This window comes from Lepidochelys kempii, chromosome 7, assembly GCF_965140265.1.
Source record: "Lepidochelys kempii isolate rLepKem1 chromosome 7, rLepKem1.hap2, whole genome shotgun sequence".
Lineage (NCBI taxonomy): Eukaryota > Metazoa > Chordata > Testudines > Cheloniidae > Lepidochelys > Lepidochelys kempii.
The window spans coordinates 30269097-30291252 of NC_133262.1; the positions used below are offsets into that span (position 1 = coordinate 30269097).

Consider the following 22156-nt stretch of genomic DNA (forward strand, 5'->3'; position numbering starts at 1 on the left):
TGTGCTTTGACTCAGGTTTATTAGGAACATAAGTCAGCGGAAAAACTGGGCACGGAAGCAAGTCCCTGCGCCCCAGAGATAGCAAATACATTAATAATACGTGTCACTCACGGTTAAAACCGTCCAGCTACATTTAGCCAATAGTAAGACAAACGACAGTGGAAGCCAAAATATAGGGTGAGGAACGCTATACAAACCCTGCAATGGTGAATGCAGAGAGGGGCAGGAGGCCGTGATGGGCCCAGGTGCTTTGTAGCACTACTCTCTGGGCCTTCCTGCTGCAAGCCGGTGCCAGCGGGAGGAGTAGCTCAGAGCCTCTGATAGGTTCATAGCCTCTCTTACGACACCTAGCAGGGCCAGCTTCGTTTTACAGACCTGGAAGAGTGCTCTGTGCAACAGGGCACCTACTGCTGGCTGTTTTGGGCACTGCCCCCACCCCAACCGCAGGCCCAGCTGAGTCCTCTGAGCCATGGAGCAGGGATGGGGAGATCCAGGGGCACTAGGCATGGAGGGGCAGTGCCACCCCTTCCTACCGCACGGCAAGGCACATTATAATACAAGAATTGGAGAATGCCCCGAAACAAGGTGCAGCAACAACCCTCATCCCCCTTACACAGCTTGCAGAGCTCTCAAAGCCAATGTGCAACAGGGGGAGGAGACCCCCCCAGCAAGGGGGTGCTGGGTCTCCCACAGCTCACCACAGGCCCTCTGCTGGGTGGGAGGGGTCCTGTTCACACTCCCCAGCTGCAAAGGGGTGGGGGGAGTTAATGCTGCTTCTGCTAAGGCACCTTCTGAGGGTGGGAAGGAGAATTCCCCCTCCCACAATACACCCACAACACAGAGCCGGTCTGGATGCCAGAACCCCTCAGCCCTGCCTTGAGGGAACCCTTTCTGATTGGCTGCCCATCCCCAGGAGGCTGGGAATGGGGATAGGCAGCCAATCAGAGCTGCTGCAGGAGCTAAGGCAGAGCTCCCCCACCCCAGCCAACAGTTTTCAGGTAAGGGAGGACAGAGCAGAAGGAACCCAGAAGCTCAGGGCAGCTTCACTCCCCTCCTCTTCCCTCCTGTGAATAATGGGTGAAGCCTGTCCCCTCCCAGTCCTGACAATGGATCAGTCCATTGTCTGCTCCTCCCCCCTCTATTCCTGTGAAAAGAGGGTCAGGCTCTTCTTTGCTCCTCCCGTTGCAACAGGGGAGGGAACTAACCCCTGGCGCTGCCCCCTCAGCCTGACAAGTGGGAGACCCCCCGTAGTGCAGGGGATGGAGTGGGGGGGGATACAGAGCAGGGCTCTGGGGAGGCATGGGGTGGGCGGACAGTGAGATTGATAGCCAAACGAAGCCAGTAATACAAGGCCCAGGCAGGCCGGATGGGGGACCTGAACTGACTGAGTCCAGGGCAGAGTCCGATCCCCCCGGTGGGAGGTGGGGGGGCTCTCGGTGGATGAGCAGTTACCCCCCGAGTCCCTTGCGCAGAGCCAGGTGGGGGGGTGTCACCGTCAGTCCGTCTTTCCCAGCGTCCCAACTAAGAGGAACTGAACTGGCTGAGCAGGGCGCTGAAGTCCAGATCCCCCATGGAGGTGAGGTTCTCTTCCGGGAGGCCGCCCAGGACCCCGTTGATGAAGCTGTTGGCACCGCTGGCCCCCCCACCCCCGCCGTTGCCCTGTGGCTCCTCCCCTGTCACGCCCACCACACCACGCTGGCTGCTCATCAGGCGGGTGATCGACTCGGGATAGGTCAGGAGCATGCTGTGCCCGTCAGCACCCTCGGTGGACGACCCCTGGCTCAGCAGCTGCCGGAACTCAGTAGTGTTGATGGACTCCAGGCTGGTGTAGGTGGTGTCCTCCAGCAAGGCCCCCAGCTCCATGGCGACTGAGTCGCCCCCGCCCTCAAACGGCAGGTGGAAGAAGGGGTCAAAGTTGGGCTCGGCCTCGGGAGCAGGGGGTGGGGGCTGGGCCCGGCTTGAGATGCCCAGGCTGGAGAACTCCTCCAGGTTGACTGTACTGAAGCCCAGCTGGGGGGTGGGAGGAGGAGGAGCTCGGCTGGGCCCGGTGAAGGGTAAGGGGGGGTGCTGGGCCGTGGCCTGCGGCTTCTGGATGGTCGGCAGCTGCCCCATGGCGCCCGCCATTCCGGTGAGACCTAGAGAAGGGAGAGGTTAGTGCTGGGAGGTGGGGGGGCCAATCCCATGGGCAGGGACCCCAGTGCCTCCCCTCTAGGACAGCATGGTACAGAGAAGCATTATGGGGGATTGTGCAGTCCCCCCAAACTGGTGCCCCCTTGAGGGGAAAGGCCCATTCCCCACCCTGCGTAGAGTGGCTGGAGCCCCCTTACCACTCATACTGGGTCGGATGAGGCTGGGTTTGGGCATGGCAGCTGTGCGGGCAGGGACAGCAATCCGACGCGGGGAGCGTGACTCCGGAACCACCACTGCTGGGAGGAGAGACAGGGTCAGTAACATGGGGGGGCACCAGAGCAGAGGACCCCCCCACAGCAGCGAGGCCACCCTCAGTTCCCCCTCCATGTAGGAGACTAATGGGCTCCACCTCCCAACACCACAGTCATACCCCCGACCCTCGTACTAGAGACAACCAGGTTCAGTCTCCTCTCCCTCAACCCCCCTTGGCTTAGGTGCCTGAAGCCCAACTCTAAGACCCCCCCACCCCTGCCCCTCAAGAGCCACCCACCCTCCTGAGCTGCCCTCCCCCAAAGAGCCCCTCCTTCCCAGCCCCCTTCCCAGCTAAAAGGCTCTCCCTGCCCAGCTCAGAGACCACCCCTTCCCCCCTCCCAGCAAAGAGACCCCCCCCATCTCCTCCCCATCCCCCTAGATACTCTGCCCCCCATGCCCGTTAAGAGTCATCGCCCACCCCTGGCCTCACCTGCGAAAGGCGCTTTCTGCACAAAGTTCTTGAAGGTGTCCCGCGTTCGCTTGCGCTTCTCCTCGATGCGGTGGAAGTCACCTAGGGGAGAGCATGGCCCTTTAGCCCTGGGGGCTGATTCCGCCCTGCCCCGGGGTGGGGTCACATTCCCCACCCCTGGAGCCAGCCAGTCCCGCTGCCCTCGAGCCAGGGTGGAGGAAAGGCCCCCCTGGTACCTTCATCTGGCAGGTAGCGGAACTCCATGGCCTCGCTGACCTCCTTGTCAGATGGGCGCCGGAGCTGCATCTGCACCGTCACCGGCTCCCTGAGCGCCTGGTCCTGGTAGGGCGGGGTTTTGAACACGATGGCAACCTGCCGGTGCACGTCTGCCTGCGAGAAGGAGCCCTTGGCCTCCCACGAGTCCTTGAAGAATCGGACCTCAATGTCCTCTGGGGGGAGGCAAAGGGGAGGTGAGGGGGCTGCAGGCACCAATGGGAGAACTGGAGATAGAACCCGGGAGTCTGGGCTCCCAGCCTCCCAACCACTAGACCTTACTGCCCTCCCAGAGCTGTGGATAGACCCCAGGCCGCCCCATTCTAACCACTGGCTTCCGCATCAAAGAGCAATGGAGCCAGCTGCTTGGGGGGTGGGAGTGTATGGGAGTGGGGTGGGGTTGGAGTCACCATCCCTGTGGGAGGAGCCAGGCTGGAGATCCAGCATTTGGGGATAAAGCCAACTGTGCCCTGATGGAACAAGAGGACCTCTGTACTCATCCCCTCTGGGCATGCCCAGCACACTCATTCATCCCCCCACCACACGCTAGGAGCCCAAGGCCTGCACCCACACCCTCAGGGAGTAAGCCCCAGCCTCACGGCTCCCCCCCAAGCACTTACCTTTCTGCACCTTGTCGCAGAGCAGGAAGATCTCGTCCCCACCCAGACAGCTCCCCGAGTTGCGATTGACCCGGCAGATCTTCAGCTCAGCCGTGTTGGGGGCTCCTGGAGAGTGGAAGGGGGAGTCAGGGACCCCAATACAAACCATCATGGGGGCACACATGAGTCTCTTCCTCTGGACCCCACCATATCCATGTGCTAGGCACCCCCTCCCCACTGCAACCCTCAGCCCCTCCATTCTCCTGTACCACCCCCCATTGCCGCTCCAGAGACCCCCACCAACTTCCCCAATCTCTGGGCCAAGGACCCTCCCCAAGGTACCCTCTCCCCCGCTGCTATGCTGGTGACCCCCACCCCCAACCCCTGCAGCTGGGCCCGGCTCCCTCCCTCCGGGGCTCACGGTTGTCGTAGATCGGCTGTGACACCACGAGGGGCAGCGGGACGAGGTGCCCGGTGCCCACAGGGTCCTGCACCCACACCTGGAAGCAGAGCCGCACGGCGTTCAAGTCATAGTCCCCCTTCTGATTGTCCAGGGGCACTGTGGGGGCAAGAGAGGGGCAATGAGGCTCACACAGGGTGGCTGAGATCCCCATCCCCACCTCCCCTCTCCCGGGATCCGTGGCTCCAACCCTGCCTGGGCAATTTCTCCTCCTCCCACACTGCCTGAAGGGGCTATTACTGGCTCTGGCCCCCCTTATATCGAAGGGGCTGCGGTTGGTTCTCCCTCATCCCCGGGCAGTCCTTCCCCCCATCGAAGGGGCTGCGGTTGGTTGTGCCCCACCCCCAGGCAGTCTCCCCCCATTGAAGGGGCTGCGGTTGGTTGTGCCCCACCCCCAGGCAGTCCCCCACTCATCGAAGGGGCTGCAGTCGGTTGTGCCCCACCCCCAGGCAGTCCCCCCCCATTGAAGGGGCTGCGGTTGGTTCTGCCCCACCCCCCCAGGCAGTCCCCCCGCATCGAAGGGGCTGTGGTTGGTTCTGCCCCACCCCCAGGCAGTCCCCCACTCACCATTGAAGGGGCTGCGGTTGGTTGTGCCCCACCCACCCAGGCAGTCCCCCCCCCCCATCGAAGGGGCTGCGGTTGGTTGTGCCCCACCCCCCCAGGCAGTCGTCCCCCCCATCGAAGGGGCTGCGGTTGGTTGTGCCCCACCCCCCCAGGCAGTCCCCCCCCCCCCATCGAAGGGGCTGCGGTTGGTTCTGCCCCACCCCCCCAGGCAGTCCCCACCCATTGAAGGGGCTGCGGTTGGTTCTGCCCCACCCCAGGCAGTCCCCCCCATGGAAGGGGCTGCGGTTGGTTCTGCCCCACCCCCAGGCAGTCCCCCACTCACCATTGAAGGGGTTATTGTTGGTGCGGATGCGCTGTGCCACAGCCTCGTCCAGCTCCCGTTTCTTCACGCACTGGATGCCCAGGTTCTGGAAGCTGAGATGCAGGCAGGAGTTACCCACCGCTCCTCCCTGCACGGTGCCAGCCCAGCCCCGGGAAGGGTGGGGGGCAGGACCCCTGGATTCCGTCCCCAGCTCTGCCCGACTTGCTGAGAGATCCTGGGTCAGGCCCCTCCCATCGTAGTGCCGCAATTTCCCACAAAGCAAATCAGCAGCAAAGCTGAAATAGAACCCAGGAGTCCTGATGCCTGGCTCCCCACCCCGCTTTAACCCACTCGACAACCACCCGTCCCCCAATCCAGGGACAGAACCCAGGAGTCCTGACTCCAGCCCCACATCTCTACTGCAGCAGACCCCCACGCCCCTACCAAAGCTGGGCATTGAACCCAGGCGTCCCAGCTCACCTGTGGATGTTGCGCTCAGGTGAAAGCTCAGCCTCATAGTAGCCATCCTTGCAGTCCTTGCCCACCAGCTCGTGGGGGTGGGGTCGGTGGGGGGCGTCCTTGGTCACCAGAGAGATACGAACCTTCCCGGGGCCTGTGTAATTATTGATCTGGGGATGGGAGAAGGAGGCAGAGGTTAGGGGCTCCAAGGATCCTCAGCAGGGCTGGAAAGGAGCCCCTCCCTCCCATTCCCACTGGAAATCAGGCTGAGACCTTCCATACTCACCGCACCCATGAGCCATGACCCCTGCAGTTGCAGGGGTCTGGGGCCTTTGGCATCAGGCATTGTTGGGGTCCTGCTCCACATGGGAGCTCGGGAGTGTTAACACTCAGAGACCCTCCTCAAATCTCATGGGGGCGTGGGGGGGGACTGAGTCACAGAGTGGGGGAGCAGCACACGCTGGGGTCATGCAGCAAATCAAGACAGCCAGAGAGAGAACCTAGCTCTCAGCTCACCCTCACCCCACCTACTCTGTCCCACGAGACTCCACTCCCTTCCCAGAGCTAGGGATAGAACCCAGGAGTCCTGGCTCCCAGTTCTCTGCTCTATCCTTTAGGCAGTGCTCCTTCCCCCCGGATTTCGTTAGGGGGTCCAGGCCACCCACCCAGAAGTGAGGGATTGGGAGGGGGCACTGGAGGTGCAAAGACCTTGTCTGTGAGTGCAGGGAGGGGCTGATCTTGAGGTGGAGTGTGGGGGAGAGGTGCACTGGGGCAGGGCAGGGGCTGACCTTGATGGTGGGGTGGGTCTTGGTGGTGTCAGTGCTGTGCTCCCCGGGGATGCTGCCGGCCGAGCGCCCCTCACACTTGTAGCGGAAGCGCATGCCGCGCTGCTTGGGCTGTTCGATGATCTCCACGTAGGGGGTGCTGCTGGGGGTAGGGTCTGAGGGCACAGAGAGACAGACATGAGCAATGGACAGACCCACCCTTGGCATCACCCACCTGTGCCCACACCTCTGCAATCAGCAATGGGTTTAGCCTGAGGGACGTAAATCCAATGGAGGGAAACTGAGGCACATGGATTGGGTCAGTGGCCAAACTAGGGAATAAAACCCAGGAGTCCTGACTCCCAGCCCCTCCTGCCCTATCCACTAGATCCCACTCTTCTTTCAGAACTGTACAGAACCCAGGAGTCCTTCTGAACAGCCCCTATGCACCCCTCCTTCTCCACCCCCAAGGTGGCTGCAGCTCAGCATGAGGCAAGGGATCCCTGTATAAACAGCCCCCACATCTCAGCACAGGCCTGTCAAGTCTGGGGCAGCTACTCCCTCTTGTGGATTTCCCCTGACTGGAGCTTTAACACAACAGTGGTATGTACAGCCCCCCATGTCACACTTCGCTGGCATTAGGCCAGCAGCCCTGCAGGGAGGAGATGGAGTCCCCAGGAGATCTCCATCCAGAGCCAGGCTTGAACCTTGTCACTCAGGGCACAGCCACCGACTGCAGCTTCCGCTGCAGGAATCTACCTCACAATGTGACTAATCCAGAGTCCACAATGAGTCATCCCAACTCCCACCCCGCCAGGCTGGGGAACCCCTGACACCAGGATCCCAGAGTGCTGAGATGCAGCCGCCTCTGGGGAGGGGTAAGGAGGCTGTTTAGACATGCATCCCTCACCTGGTGCTGAGATGTAGTGTCACACTTGTGTCTCCTGCAGTGAATGGCATTTCTAGCACCACGGCGTACCCTAGAGACATGCTGCGGTACTGGGGTAGCATTTACTCTGGGGAGAGAGTGCCCCCTACTGAACCTCTGCCCCACTCACTGTAGCACAGCAGCCTCCTGCATTCTATTCCTGGCTCTGGGACGAGAGTGGGATCAAGTGGGTTAGAGCAGGAGGTGCTGGGAGCCAGGACTCCTCGGTTCTACGGGGATAATCTCTAGTGCTTGAGATGGTTTTGCAAGGGACTAATGCTTCAAAAGACATAACAGACTTGGAGGGCAGCTGCTAGTGAAATACATTATTAACAATCATAATTTTGTTAATTACATTCAGTTTAGTTACACAAATTGAATCATGACTCACCCTGGAGGCCCCAGTCCTGCTGGAGGAAGGCAAGTGGCAGCAGGTCTGAAAGGCAAGAATGGGAGTGGTTACTGGCATGACAGAGCCAGGGTTTTTGCAACCTCCTGCAGCAGGGAGTTCCACAGGTACAGCATGCAGCTAGGGCCCTGGTATTTTCCCAACCCGAAAAACAGCTCTCTTGCCATCAATCAGCTCCACCTAGTGTACAGACCTTGTATTGCACCTCATCCTCTCTACTCTCACTCCCCATGCCTATTACATGCTTCTATGAGGTCCTCCATGCTGTCCCCTGCTGCCCAGAATCCTGACTTGCCCACCGGCAACAGGGCTCATGCTTCCCCAGGGGAAAGAGTGGGGGTGAGATGCAACTGTCTCTGGGGTAGGCACATGGCTGGCTAGCAGCTGCACAGTCATTTGGAATTAGAAATAAAAGATAATGGTGAATGGGGTTAAAACAGAAGGGGGTTATTCAGGGAGGTAGAATGGAATCTTCTGGGGTGGGAGGTGTCCTGGACATGGGGGTTCACATGCCAAGTGACATGCACCTCCATTCAGGGCTATTTCACCCCTTGATGTCCAGGCAGCATGAGGATTTGGGGAAGTGGGCAGGCAGTGCAGGGGGCTCATGACAGGAGTTAAAAGCTCCTGATCTCAGATCCTGTCCCAGAGGTGGCAAAGTCCCAACTCCTACATAGTGCTGCCCTTTCCCATAACTCACATGGGGCCTTTGCCAGCCTGGCACCACTCCCAATTGTCACAGGGCACCCAGACTGCAGGCACTGCCAGGTCAGGATGCAGCTGGCACGCCTCCAAGAGAAATAAAGAGTGCGGAAGGAAACAGGCTCTCTCCCATTGCAGTCAGGGCTGGCACAGATGCCCCCGTGCAGCACTAGGGGACACTGTGCTGATCCTGACCCCTCAACCCCACTGTCCTGGGGAATTTCCAGCTCAGGCAATTCAATTGCTCTCCCTAGATGCACTGGCAGTTCCAGCTGTTCTTACTCGCCCCAGACACCCTTGTGTGGCGTTGCTGTGCGGCTCTTGTACACTGCTATGCTCCACCCTAGAAGTGGCTGCATTTCGTTGGAGGATGAAATGAGGCATGCTTTTTATAGCAGCTGTAGAATGGGCCGCACACTAGACACGTCATTCCTACAGGACCAGAGAGGCCTCCAACTTTGGGTAACAGCAAGCACCAGACAAACCCTGTTACAGAGAGCGTCCCCTCCCAAGCACACATCTTTCAGAAACACACCTAAGGGATCCCTTCCTGGCACTGAGATACAGCCACTTCTGGGGCGGATCGTGGGAGGTTGTTTATAAATTATACAACACAGGGTTTTCCCATTGAACACCCCCAGGCACCTGGCTTCTGGTTGCTTCCTTTGGGAAGACAATCCCCTGCCTTCTCCCTGGTGCATGTTGTCCCAGCCAGGTGATCTGTGTGGATTTCAGGCATGGGGTGATCAGGGCCTGGCCCGTTTGTGAAGGACCCTGCCCAGCGACACACCCAAATCCTTCCAAGTGGGGAGGGAGTGGGGCACCATCATGTAGGGCTCGTCCACGCTTCCAGCGCTGCAGCATCTGCCGTCGGCGTAGGTACTCAAGCTCCCCAAGAGGTAGGGGTGGTAGGTGGGAGAAGCCCTTCTGTTGACTCAGTGCTGTCTGCCCTGGGAGTTAGGTCGGTTAACGGTGTCGCTCAGGGGGATGAATTTCCCACATCCCTAAGCAATGTAGTTATACCAGCGTAAGTCGGGAGTGTTGACCCAGCAGAGATGCAGGCAGGTCAGCACGGAGTAAGTATTAGGACTCCTGGGTTCAAGTCCCAGCTCTAGGAGAGTAATGGTGACTAGTGGTTAGAGCAGTGGACTGGGATTTAGGACTCCTGGGTCTCATTACTGGCTCTGGGAGAGGAGCCGTGGTTTTGGGTGCCCCAACCACCTCCCAGGCAGGGCCCTGAGCCCCCAGTCCCCACAGAGCACCTCCATGGAACAAAGGCTCCAACAGGGAATTCCTAGGAAGACCGAGCTGCTGAGAACCAGAAGTGGGACTTGACCGGCGCTTGAGGGCAGCCGGTTGCCCTGTCACGTACAAGCAACTGACGCTGCCCTCCAGTTCCCCACTCCTCTGCTGGGCGAAGACATCACAGCCTTGGGTGCATCTGCAGCACCGTGCACCCTAGCACCAGGCAGGGATGCTGGGGCCAGGACTGACTATGAGGGGAGATCGCCCCCTACTGAGCTCCCCCAGCCCGCTCCCTGTGGCATGGCACCCTCATCTCTGGGCTGGGGCCAGCGCAGACTGTGAGGGGAGAGCGCCCCCTACTGAGCTCCCCCAGCACACACTGAGGCCTCCAGGTCTGCAGCCTGATTCCGCCAAGCCCAGGGGCTCCCAGCTTGGCTCAGACCAGCAGTTAGTGCCCTCGGTTTCTGTTTGCAGAGCTGGGAGCTGCACCCTGGTTCCCAAGGGGCCCAGCTCACTCATTAACCAGGTGCCATTGTCCCAGCAGCACTGCTAGTGGGAGGTGATTTATGGGGCCTGTGCAGGGACCAAGGGAGGCAGCAATTTAGGAAGAGGAAGAACAACAGAATCTGTATTTCATATCAACTCAAATCCCACAGGTGGTGGGGGAGGGGAGGAGTAACCCAGGGCTGGGCTAGCAGAGGGCTGTGGGGCAGGAGGGAGGGGCTCCAACAGAGCTGTTGGGGGGGCCCAGGACTGGCCTAGCAGGGGGCTGTGGGTCAGGAGCGAGGGCACCTGAAGGGAGTTTTCTGCCTGTTTCAGCACTAAGTTTTTAAAGTGGAAATAATGAGGGGTGGGGGGCAATATTCTAACCACTGCCCCATACGTATCCACTGATCCCGGGACTGCCAGCTCCGGGAATAGAGAGCCCTAGTCCCCTAGGATCCATGCCCCCTCCCAGCATGCTGCAGCTGCTGGGATGCAGAGGGAGGGGCACAGGGAACACAATTCTTTTCCCTTGAGGACATTTGTTCTGTGCGGGGAATCTTGTGGCCAGAGGCTGGGCTGACAGCCCCCCAGCCAGGGGAGTGGCAGGAGCCCAGCACACAGAGGACAAAGAACTGGAGCCCTGGGGGACAATCCTGCCCTGGGTGCTGGAGCGGAGGGGACAGAATGGAACTAGATGGGGACTTCTCATCTCTATGAATTACGGGAATTACAGTCGTGCTGGGCCCCGTCACGGGGGTCGCTGCACAGACACACAGTGAGAGACAGTCCCTGCTCTGGAGATCTAACAATCGACACAGAGAAAGGATGGGAGGGGAAACTGAAGTACAGAGAGGGGAAGGGACCTGTCCAAGGTGACACAGCTCATCAAGGTGGCAAAAAGAACCCAGGAGTCCTGTGCTTTATGCACCGACCAGGCTCTGCTGCCTCCATATGCAGGTCCATTCAAGTTTCAGGAAACATTTGGTGACTTGTCAGACTCCTGGGTTCTAGCTGCAGCTCTGGGAGGGGAGTGGGGACTATGAGTCTGGGAGGCAGCAAGGTTTTCCTCCCGTCCCCTTCCAGAGACAACCCAGCTCTGTCTCCCCACTGACCCCTGGGGCCAGTACCCCCCCATTCTCTCCCCAAAAGCCATCAAAGTTGGGATGCCGTCAGGAACCGCCTTTGTGTCCTGCTTGTCTGCAAAGCAGATGACAATCATGCGTGTATGTACAGGGGAGTAGGAGAGTGTGTCCATCGTCTGTAAGGCCAGACGGGCCCACTGCGATCTGGTCTCTTGTGTGCTTTTACCCTATACTATATAGATTTCACAGGGGAGACCAGCATTTCTCAAACTGGGGGTCCTGGCCCAAAAGAGAGGTGCGGGGGGGGATGGAGGTCACAAGATTATGGTAGGAGGATTACAGAATTGCCATCCTTACTTCTGTGCTGCCTTCAGAGCTGGGCAGCTGGAGAGTGGCAGCTGTTAGCCAGGTGCCCAGCTCCGAAGGCAGCGCCCCGCCAGCAGCTGCACAGAAGTAAGGGTGGTGATACCATACCATGCCACCCTTACTTCTGCACTGCTGCCTTCAGAGCTGGGCAGCTGGAGAGCGGCGGCTGCTGACCGAGGGCTCAGCTCTGCAGGCGGCAGCGCGGAAGTACGGGTGGCACCACCATACCAGGCCATCCTCACTTCTGCACCGCTGCTGGCGGCAGCTCTGCCTTCGGAGCTGGGCTCCCGGGCAACAGCCACCGCTCTCCAGCTGCCTAGCTCTGAAGGCAACCCCCGCTACAATAACCTGGCAACCCCCACCCCCCCAACTCCTTTTGGGTCAGGACCCCTACAATGACAACACTGTGAAATTTCAGATGTAAATAGCTGAAATCATGAAATTCATGATTTTTAAAATCCTGTGACAGTGAAATTGACCAAAATGGACCCTGAATTTGGTAGGGCCCTATATATAAGATAGGCTGGCCTGGAATTAGTTCATCCGGGACAGAGCAGATCTGCTAGAAAACCATCCAATCTTGATTTAAGTATTGCCAGTGATGCAGAATCCACCACAACCCACGGTTGGTCCACTGGTGAATTCCCCTGACTGGTAAAAATATGTTGCCTTATTTTCGATCTGCATTCCGCAAGCTTCAGTTTCCAGTTGCTGGATCACGTTACACCTCTGACTGCCGAACTGAAGAGCCCTCATGTTATCCAACTTCTGTCCCCAAGTAGGTACTTTCTGTTCCCTGTGTATATGCCCGAGAGGTGCATACAGGGGAGTGTGTATGTAAAATACACACATGCAGGACAGCCACAATCCTGGCTGAGCCCAGGGACTGAACTGGGGATTTCCCGAGTTAAAAGACTGAGGCCAGATCGACACTCAAAACGTTTTCTGGTAAAAGCAATGTCACGGGTGAGATCTGTTAACATTTTATACTAGCAAAAGCTCCAATGCAGATACGGTTACAGCAGCAAACAGACTGAGAGCACTGATAATAATGATAAAAAAGTCCTTTTGTCAGTGGCTTGTTTTGCTCAGGGACCCGGTATAAGGAGTGTTTTGCCGGTATAAGCAGAGTCTCCACTAGGAAGGTTTGCCGGCATGACTGTACTGGTTTGGCAATACCGACAAATCCTTTCTAGTTTAGACTAGGACAGCATCATTACAGTTTGAGCTACAGAACTAGGCTGGGTAGCTGGGGGCTGTGAGACTCCCATCCTCTGTGCATCATCATACAGGGAGGTGAATATTACATATGGACCTCACAGTGTGGCTAGTGGGTAGAGCATGGCACTGGAGATCCGGACTCCTGGATTCTATTCCTGGCTCTGCCACCAGCCTACTGGGTGACTTAGGGTAAGTCTTCCCTCTTTGTGCCTCAGTTTCCCCATCTGTAAAATAGGGGTAATTGCAGCTGCATTTCAGTGCTGGGCAAAAGGGATCTCTGTATAAACAGCCCCAGTGGCCCACACCAGAGGTGGCTGCATGAGAATGATATCATTCCCCTTTGTAGCGTGCTTTAAAATCTGATTAAAAGTACTAGATAAGAGGTAAGATTATTATACACACATGAGATTGTCTACAGAGCAGTGTGTGTGTGTGTCCTGTGTGCATGATTCACACAAACACACTCCCCTGCGCATGCATCTTGTGAAGGAGTTTATATATCCCTTAAACCAGTGATTCTCAAACTTTTGTACTGGTGACCCCTTTCATATAGCAAGCCTCTGAGTGTGATCCCCCCTTATAAATTAAAAACACTTTTTTATATATTTACCACCATTATAAATGCTGGAGGCACACAGCTCATGACCCCCACATAATAACCTCACGACCCCCTGAGGGGTCCCAACCCCCAGTTTGAGAACCCCTGCCTTAAACTAAATAGATTGAGCTCCTGGAGTGTCACTAAGCCATTAGTTAGCAGGCAGCTTGTGGCTTGAAGCAGGAAGCTCCAAAGCCCTTCCAAAAGGCTTGCTTGTCTTTTTTTTAATCTTTTCTCGGGATGTCTCGATTGCCCTATGAGCATCCAGGCCCTATGCAATTCCTCCTGAGCTCTCTGCCACAATAAAATCATGTGGCAGTGAGTCCCATGGATTAATTGTTGCAGTGGGAAAGTATTTTCCCCCACAAAAACAGTTTTAAATTTGCAGACACTCTGTTTCCAATGAACATGCTGAAATCAGACACAGATGGGCCAGATTTAAATCCTCATGGCAGCGGCTTCTAAACTGATTTTGTTTCCATGATTGCAAAAAGACAGAGACTGTCTACATTAAGATGACTGTAATCAAATCTCATGCTTCAGGGCTTCAGCCAGTCACTTTCTGGGGTCAGGAAGGGATTTTTTCCCACAATGTACAGCTAACTAGATCCGTTTAGTTAGTTAAGACTGGGACTTTTCAGCTTGGAAAAGAGACAATTAAGGAGGGATACTATAGAGGTCTATTAAATCATGACTGGTTTGGAGAAATAGGAAGTGTTGTTTACTTCTTCTCATAACACAAGAACTAGAGGTCACCCAATGAAATTAATAGGTAGCAGGTTTAAAACAAAGAAAAGGAAGTATTTTGTCACACAATGCATAGTTAACCTGTGGAACTCTTTGCCAGAGGACGCTGTGAAGGCCAAGACTATAACAGGGCTCAAAAAAGAACTAGATAAGTTCATAGAGGATAGGTCCATCAATGGCTATTAGCAAGGATGGGCAGGGATGGTGTCCTAGCCTCTGTTTGCCAGAAGCTGGGAATGGGCAACAGAGGATGGATCACTTGATGATTACCTGTTCTGTTCATTTCCTTTGAAGCACCTGGCATTGGCCACTGTCGGAAGACAGGATTCTGGCTAGATGGACCATTGGTCTGACCCAGTATGGCCGTTCTTATGCTCTTATGTCTGGGTTGGGGATTTTTTTCTGACTTCCTCTGAAGCACCAGAGATCAGCCCAGCCGAGACACTGGATGGGGTGGGCCAGTGCTCTGAGATGGTATCAAATCCTCTCTCTAGCTGCCTGGTGGGTGGGTCTTGCCCAGATGCTCAGGGTTCAGCCCATCATCAGACTGGGGGTCAGGAAGGAATTTCCCCCAGGTCAGATTGGCAGAGTCCTTGGGGGTTTTCACCTTCCCCTGCAGCATGGGGCGCAGGACACCTGCTGGGATCAGCTGGACACGGCTCATCACAGCGATTCCCTGCCAGCGCAGGTCCCTTGGGCACTGGGGGCTCCTCGGTCTTGCCTGTTCTCTGCATGGGGCTCACAATAATTTAGCCTCCTGAGGATTCAAATGCATTGCGCTCAATACAAGCAGGATTGGATGAAAATGAACCCCCCATGTTATACAGAGGGTCAGACTGGAGGATCTGATGATCTCTTGCGTCCTTAAACTCTAGGAAACCATGGTGGACTGATTTAAAATCAAGGTGATTTAAATTACGAAGTGGGAAGCCTCAATTTCAATCATCCATTTTCATAAACTTTGTACTTCAGCAATTTTCTAAAGAAAGGTGCCCCCTCATTAAAACATGCTGAGTTACAACTAAACAGAGCCTTTACGCGAGATTTGGTACACCTTTTTGCTGCCTAAGAGAATATACTATAACAATATGCATTTATTTAAGCAATTATATAGCTTAATATTTCAGATTCTTATTAACTGAACATCTTTAGCATGTTAGAAAATGGTGAAAGACATATAGCTTATTTACTAGATAGTTAACTTTTTGCTCATTATTTGTGTCAAGCTGCATTAGGATGGTGACTGGAATTTAATTAAACACACAAAACAGCATCTAAAATGCATTTTTATTAAACAAAACCTTAAATGTTTTGGATCCATATACTTCTCTTATCAAAACAGGCTTCACATTTAAAACTAAATTAAAGAAACGGCGGGATTAACTGTAGCCAGTGAATTAAATTGATTATTTCAGGTCAGCCTGGGAAAATTTTCAAACACGCCTAAGTGAGAGAGACTGGAGTTTAAATTCCTAGTCTCGCCTAAGTCTCTTTAAAATGAGACCGGCTCCTAAATTACTTAGGCTGACGTATTGTGCCATATTTCTAAAGCCTGAACTCAAAAAGATGTTTCCCCCTGATTCTTTCTATTAAAAAACCCTTTGAGTTCAAGGCTGCCTTTCTGTATAAAGAATCTCATGGATTCAGCAAATTTTTAACAGGGAGGGGGATTAACCATTAGAACAGCTGACTCTAGGACTGGGTGGAGTATCTATTACTTGGGGTCTTTTCATCCAGCTCACACGTCACTCTAAAACCAATGTTCTAGCTCATCCACCAGATCTGGGCTGGAGACAGGAATGGCTCTCTGGCCTGGAAATCTACTATGATGCATGACTGACAAGAATTAAGAGGCAGCGTGGTCTAGTGGATAGGGGCACTGTCCTAGGAGTCAGGACTCCTGAGTTCTATTCCCAGATCTGCGACCGAGCTGCTGCGTGACCTTGGGCAAGTCCTTTCCCCTCTTGGTGCCTCTGCCTCCCCATCCACCCCTCGTCTATTCAGACTGTGAGCTCCTCCAGAGCAGGGACTCTCTCATATTGTGTGTCTGTGCCTGGCACAACAGGATGGCCCCTCTCCCACCCCCAGCTGTGCACATGGGGGGACCCTGATCTCAGTTGGAATCTTGAGTTACAACCATAATACAAATAATATTGAATATGTGCGTTAGACCAAGGGTTCAGGCGTCTGATGGGACAAATTGATTAAAAGCAGCAGTCAAAAAGCAAACAAATTACACAGTGCCCTAAGAGCGGGATGAAGGGTCTTCCAATGCCAGCATATAAACCAATGGTGCAGTCACACACAGCACTAGGCATGCCACCTCCTACAGGGCCCAGAATCGCAGGTGGCTCCTAGTAGGCTGAGAGGCCTGGAACAGTGGAGAGCAGTGAGGGCTGCTCACCTTGGATCTGAGCGAAGGATGGTAAAGAGGAGAGATTGGGAGCATCCCTTGCTTTCTGGCAGCACTAGGACAGTCATAGATTCTAAGGCCGGAAGGGCCCCCTGAGATAGGCTGACCTCTCTCACACAGGCCATAGGCGTGCCCTGAATCGAGTCCTGGCTGAGATCAGAAGGCAGCAAATTCAGAACTGATCAGAGGAAAGGATTTCCATGCACGGCACCATTCACCCGCAGAACCCATTGCCACAGGCTACAACTGAGGCTGGGGGCTGAGCAGGAATCCAGAAGGGACTGGCCATTTCTCTGGTGAACAAGATTACATGGAGTTGGTAGGGCAAAGGCTGGAAAGCCAGACAGAGTTTTGGATGGGACATCAAACCTCCTGCCTCAGCAATGAAGCTGCTCTTATCCAGTCAGAGTGGGCAGGAGACTACTGAAGGGGGCCAGATTATTCCCCTCAGCTGCTCCCACTGCCTGCCTCTGCAGCAGCTGGTTTCACAGCCATGGTCAGAGATGGGGCTAGAAGGACTTCAGGCCTGATCCAGCCTGGCAATTAGCCTGAGTTCAAAGTCATTCACTGCAGTAACTCCCAGCCAGCTCTTTGGGGCAGGGAGTACCTTTGTCCTCTTCGTACAGCGCCGAGCACAATGGAGTCCTGCTGCGGGACTGGGGCTCCTGGTGCTACCAACACATATGAAATACACAGCAATATCAATACTCATGCTGGGTAGAATTACACACAAGCACCTTGCTGAATCAGAGCCTACGACTGGGTGGATAACAGAGAGCAGAATCAGAATAACCTGTTCCATTATTATTACTCGTATTACAGAAGTATCTACAGGCCCTGGCCAAGACTGGGAACGCTTTGTGATGCCAAGAGCCACACAGCCCCCCACCATGTCTGGTACTGCAGAGACACACACTGAAAGACAATCCCTACCCTGCACCAGGGCTAGTGGCTAGGGCACTGGACTGGGACTCAGGACACCTAGGTTCTATTCCCAGGTCCGCCACCAACTTTGGGCAAGTCCCTTTCCCTCTCTGTGCCTCAGTTTCCCCTCTCACCCTGTGTCTTTCAACACCCTGTCTATGCTAGGCAGGGTATACCAGCAAAGATGTCTCCACTGCATTGGCCGTGGGTTCTACACTCCTAGCCAACATAGCTGGAAAACCTTTTACCTTAGACAAGGTCTCAGTTGGAAGCTCTTTGTGCAGAGCCTGTCCCTCGCTGTGTGTCTGGGCAGTGCCCACCACAACTGGGAGCACTAGGTCTCAGCCAGAGGTCTGGAAAGCATCCAGTACCATCCCCTGACCTCAGTCGGGGGGATGGGGAGGGGGAAGAGAGTCTAGGTGCTACCACAATACACCTAATAAATAGGTATTAGCAGCAGGGAAAAGATGGTGTTATTTATTTTAACCCTAAGGTCTTGTCTCAGTTGCTGCTGAGGCACACTAGCCCCAGTGGTATTTGGGCTTCTGGTTCTGGTGGCAGGGTCTAGTTAAGGCACTTGGAAGTTTTAGGATTAGCTGTACCAGATCAAACCAGTGGGCTCCATCAGCCCAGCACCCCACCTCCCTAAGGCAGCTGGGTGGGGAGCAATTCCTTCCCAACCCCTCAACCGGAGCCCTGACACATGAGGACTGGTGACTTCTAGGGCTTGTTGTAGTTCCCCACTTCGGAGCCTACAAGGGTAGGAAAGGAGCAGAGAACTGGGGGTGGAGATAGCCTGAATTGATGGGGGTGTGGAAAATGGAGTTTGTTATATAGATATATCCATCCTTTCTAGCTCCCTAGGTTGTGAAAAAATAGCCCTTTAAAAACAGAGCGTCACCAACATGCTCTTGCCCACCCCCTGCAACAATCGCCACCTTAACTTTGAACTCTAATGAGGACCGTCCCAACACATCCACACAATCAGCTGTTTCATGTTGAGCCATTCAGCCAAAATGGGTGGCTTGCTCAGTCACAAACTCTTCTCCAGAGCCTACAGGCCCAGCTGCCCAAACCTCCCCGCTCCGCCACCTCCAAATTTCTAAGGAAGGCAACACCGAGGACATCTTCATGAAAAGTACATAGGCAGAAGAGAATCTTGACTGGAGTCCATAGGTGGTACAGTTCTAGTGAGCTACAAATCTGGAGGATGCACCCAGCACATGAGCCACTCACACAATTAATTCAGTAGGAACTGTCAGCTTGTTGGGGCAGGGACCATCTTTCTGTTCTGGGTCTGTACAGCACCCAGCACAAGGAGTCCTGGGCTATGACTGGGGCTCCTACATAGTAGTGCAATACAAATAGATTTGCTGATTCTAAAGCCAGAAATGACCACTGTGATCATCTACTCTGAACTCTGGTATAACAGGCCATATAGGTCAGCCCCGAATTAATTCCTGATTGAACTAGAGCAGATCTCTTAGAAAAATCATCCAATTTAGTTTAAAAGTTGCCTATGATGGAGAATCCACTGCAGCCCTTAGGAAGTCATCCCAGTGTATTAATTCCCCTCGCTGTTAAAACAGAAACACTTTATTTCTAGTCTGAATTTGTCTAGTTTCCAAGAACTGGAGCTTGTGAGGCCTTTGTCTGCTAGACTGAATGGCCCATTATCAAATTTCTGTTCCCCACGTAGTGCTCAGAGATCAAATCAGGCCTTCTCTTTGTTAGGCTAAACAGATTGAGTTCCTCAAGTCTCAAACACATAACAACAAAACACTTCCGGTTTGAAGGGATTAATTTACTCTGTCACTGTATTTCTGCCCTGGTTGGCGAGACAGAAGAGCTCTGGGTTACGGGATAATACAGAAAGTGCCACACTATATAAGAACTAGGTGTTCAAATATATCACGTCAGAGCTGCCGTTTCTATGCTGTACAGTGTCCAGTCAACTCCAGCCCGGCCCTTCCTCCATGCCGAAGGATTCTGCTATCTGTGTTTTTCCCAATGTGTTGGCATTTTTTATGGCACACAAATCCTCATCTCTTCCCCCCACACCACATTTCAGCCCCCAAATCCACTGTGCCTGCCTGACCCCCAAAGCAAACAAGGAACTCGCTGCCAACCAAGGCCCCGGAAGCAGGTCTCACCAGACACCACCACAACAAAACTTTTTCAAAACAAGACAGGGACCCAGAAATGCAGCAGCTAGAGAAATAATGGGCAGCAGGGGATGGGACAAAGCAGGGGAAACCCACGTTCCCGGGGAATCCCAGCTGCTCTCCAAGCCCCCCATATTCAGAACCAGCACTCCAATAATGGGGGCTTCCTCCCCCCCCCGTCCCTATAAGCTCAGCTGCTTCCACACACCCAACTGTCTCAGCGACTCCCATTTTACACACGCCCCTCCAGAGACGGGGGTGAAGGGAGTAGAGACACCCCAGAGGTAAATGGGGGTTCTGGATTTGGGGGAAAGTCCATATTGCTGGAGTGGGGGTACACACTTACCATCCATTTCTGCCAGAAGTCAGGCTAGGACCCAGGCTGGGAATCAAGAAGGTACGGGGGTGGGGGCTCCCTGGTTGGAGGGAGTCGAGGAGGGGGGCTCCCAGTTTGGGAACCAGAAGAACCCAGGGGATACTAGGTTGGGGGGGGAGGGCTCCGCAGGCTAGGGCTGGCCCCTGCGTGGGGGCTCAGGAGATGGACCCCAGTCCACAATAAGAGCGCGTGCGGGGATGGAGGTGTCCCAGTACAACAGCTGCTCCCACCCCGAGACGGGGGGATGTAGGCGCCAAGGGGGAGGATTTGGCAGGGAATGGGGGGATTCTGACTCCTACGGGGGTCCCCACCCCACTCGGGAGAGGGGTGCCGCTGGGGATGCCCCTGGGAGCCCAGCTAGGGCGGGTCCAGCCCCTCGAGGGGCTCCGAGGCGGAAGCGGGGCTCCGGCCCCGATCGGGGGTCCGAGGCAGGGGCGGGGCCGAGGGGGCGTGGTCCAGGCGGGGGCCTCCGGCGGGATCGGATCCAGGCGCCGCCGCTGTATCCGTTCGCAAGCTACGCCGCTCGCGGAAATGCCCGCGCCACGTGACCCGCCCCGCTGCTGGGAAAGCCCCGCCCATCATGCAAAGGAGCGGGGGATTCCACGCAGGCGCGGAAGCGACGGATCCGGAAGAACGGCAGCGCCAGCGAGGAAGGGAGCAGGGGCGAATCCCAAACCAGAGAGGGAGGGGCCGAGAAATAGAGAGAGGCGGCAGGTACCAGGGCAAGGCGTCACAGAGCCATAGGGGTGGGGTGACCGGATGTCCCCATTTAAAGCGACCGTCCCGATTTTTGGGTCCTTTTCTTATGTAGGCTCCTATTACCCCCCACCCGCTGTGCCGATTTTTCACACTTGCTGTCTGGTCACCCTATGTATGGGACCCATAGGCTGGGTGTCATGTGACCATACGGACTTGCGTGTGTGTGACACTATTAGGCTATATAGGCACTAGGGTGCAGCACTCTAGGATTGGAGGGGCGATAGGATGGAGCATTATATAACAGCAGTTCTCAACTAGGGGTGCGGGGCCCCAAGCAGGTTTGAGAGGGAGGGAGGGGTCCACCAAGCAGGGCCAGTGTTAGACTCACTGGAGCCCAGGGCAGAAAGCCAAAGCCCAGCGGTGCAGAGCTCAAGCCTGGGGTCGTAAGCTCTGCCACCTGGGGCAGAAGTTGAAGCCTGAGCATCTTAGCTTTGCGGCACCTGCTGTGGCGTGGGGCTTTTATATGCAGAAAAGCAGCTGTGGCAGCACAGGTGGGCCATGGAGGTTTTATAGCATATTTGGGGGGCAGGGGCTCAGAAAGAAAAACGTTGAGAACCCCTGTTATATGGGAGCCACACATTGGGCAGAATCGGTCCATATGGGCACCAGGACAGGGTCGAGGGAGAAGCACTGCTGGGACATATAGCGACTGGGAATTTATGGGCTAGTATAAGGACCTAGCCAATGAGTGCTCTGGGGTTATTTAGAAACTACAGTGGGTCATTTTGGGGCCATATAGGGACCAGTTCATGAAACATTGGGACTAGGGTGGGGCACCCCTGGATTATACAGGGACAGGGACCAGCATGGGGTGTTACAAGATTATATATGGGGCTGCACATGGACATTACAGTGCCATAAACTTTGTGACAAGGCCACAAAGGAAACAGGAAGCGTAGGAGTCTTACCACAGCTGCTGTGGCCTCCCCAATGGGTTTTTAGGCCAAATGGCCACAGCAATAAATGGCCAAGTCAATGTTTGATGGCCCTACAGTCGCCCCGGGGGCTTCGGACCTCAGAGGTGAACCCTCAAGGCTGTTTCTTGGCAGAGCTATTTTTCTATTCTCTGTCTCTAGGACACCATGGGCACCATTAGCAAATAAACTCACTCACACCAACCTCCCTTAAGGAGGACACAGCCACATCACCTTACCTCTTCCCCCAGAAGTCTCTGAGGGAGACCACTCCTTGTTGTAAATTCCTTTGCTGGTGCAAAGATCATTCTCCTAGGCCCTCACTTTGACCATGTCACCCCTCTCTCTGCTTCCCTTCTCTCCTAGATCAGTCATAAACTGCTTCTCTTCCCTTTCAAGGCCGTCCATGGACAATCCCCACCTGACCTATAATCTCTCACAATGGTGCTGGAACAATTTGTATAGTGGAGGTGCTAAGAGCCATTGAACCAAACTGTAAACCCTGTTCCTAATGGAAACCACTTCAAGCCAAGGAATGCAGCAACACCCC

The 22156-nt window shown here is 55.0% G+C and overlaps 1 protein-coding gene across 4 annotated transcripts in view; it reads right to left on the reverse strand.

Moving 5' to 3' along the window:
* Positions 1-22156, reverse strand: part of RELA (RELA proto-oncogene, NF-kB subunit) — a 23936-nt gene continuing 1780 nt past the window's right edge. Inside the window, exons 1-11 of one of the 4 annotated variants that reach the window (XM_073351676.1) lie at positions 19904-20509; positions 7591-7635; positions 6296-6447; positions 5529-5677; positions 5070-5161; positions 4145-4282; positions 3745-3849; positions 3088-3300; positions 2873-2953; positions 2328-2426; positions 1-2135 (exon numbers count right to left, since the gene is read on the reverse strand). In XM_073351676.1, the coding sequence (XP_073207777.1) occupies positions 1522-2135; positions 2328-2426; positions 2873-2953; positions 3088-3300; positions 3745-3849; positions 4145-4282; positions 5070-5161; positions 5529-5677; positions 6296-6447; positions 7591-7635; positions 19904-19910 (1695 nt within the window). In that variant the 5' untranslated portion in view covers positions 19911-20509 and the 3' untranslated portion in view covers positions 1-1521. Of the gene's footprint in view, positions 2136-2327; positions 2427-2872; positions 2954-3087; positions 3301-3744; positions 3850-4144; positions 4283-5069; positions 5162-5528; positions 5678-6295; positions 6448-7590; positions 7636-8955; positions 8978-19903; positions 20510-22156 lie in introns of those variants that run through there. The other 3 variants (XM_073351675.1, XM_073351674.1, XM_073351677.1) reach the window with 3 other exon arrangements.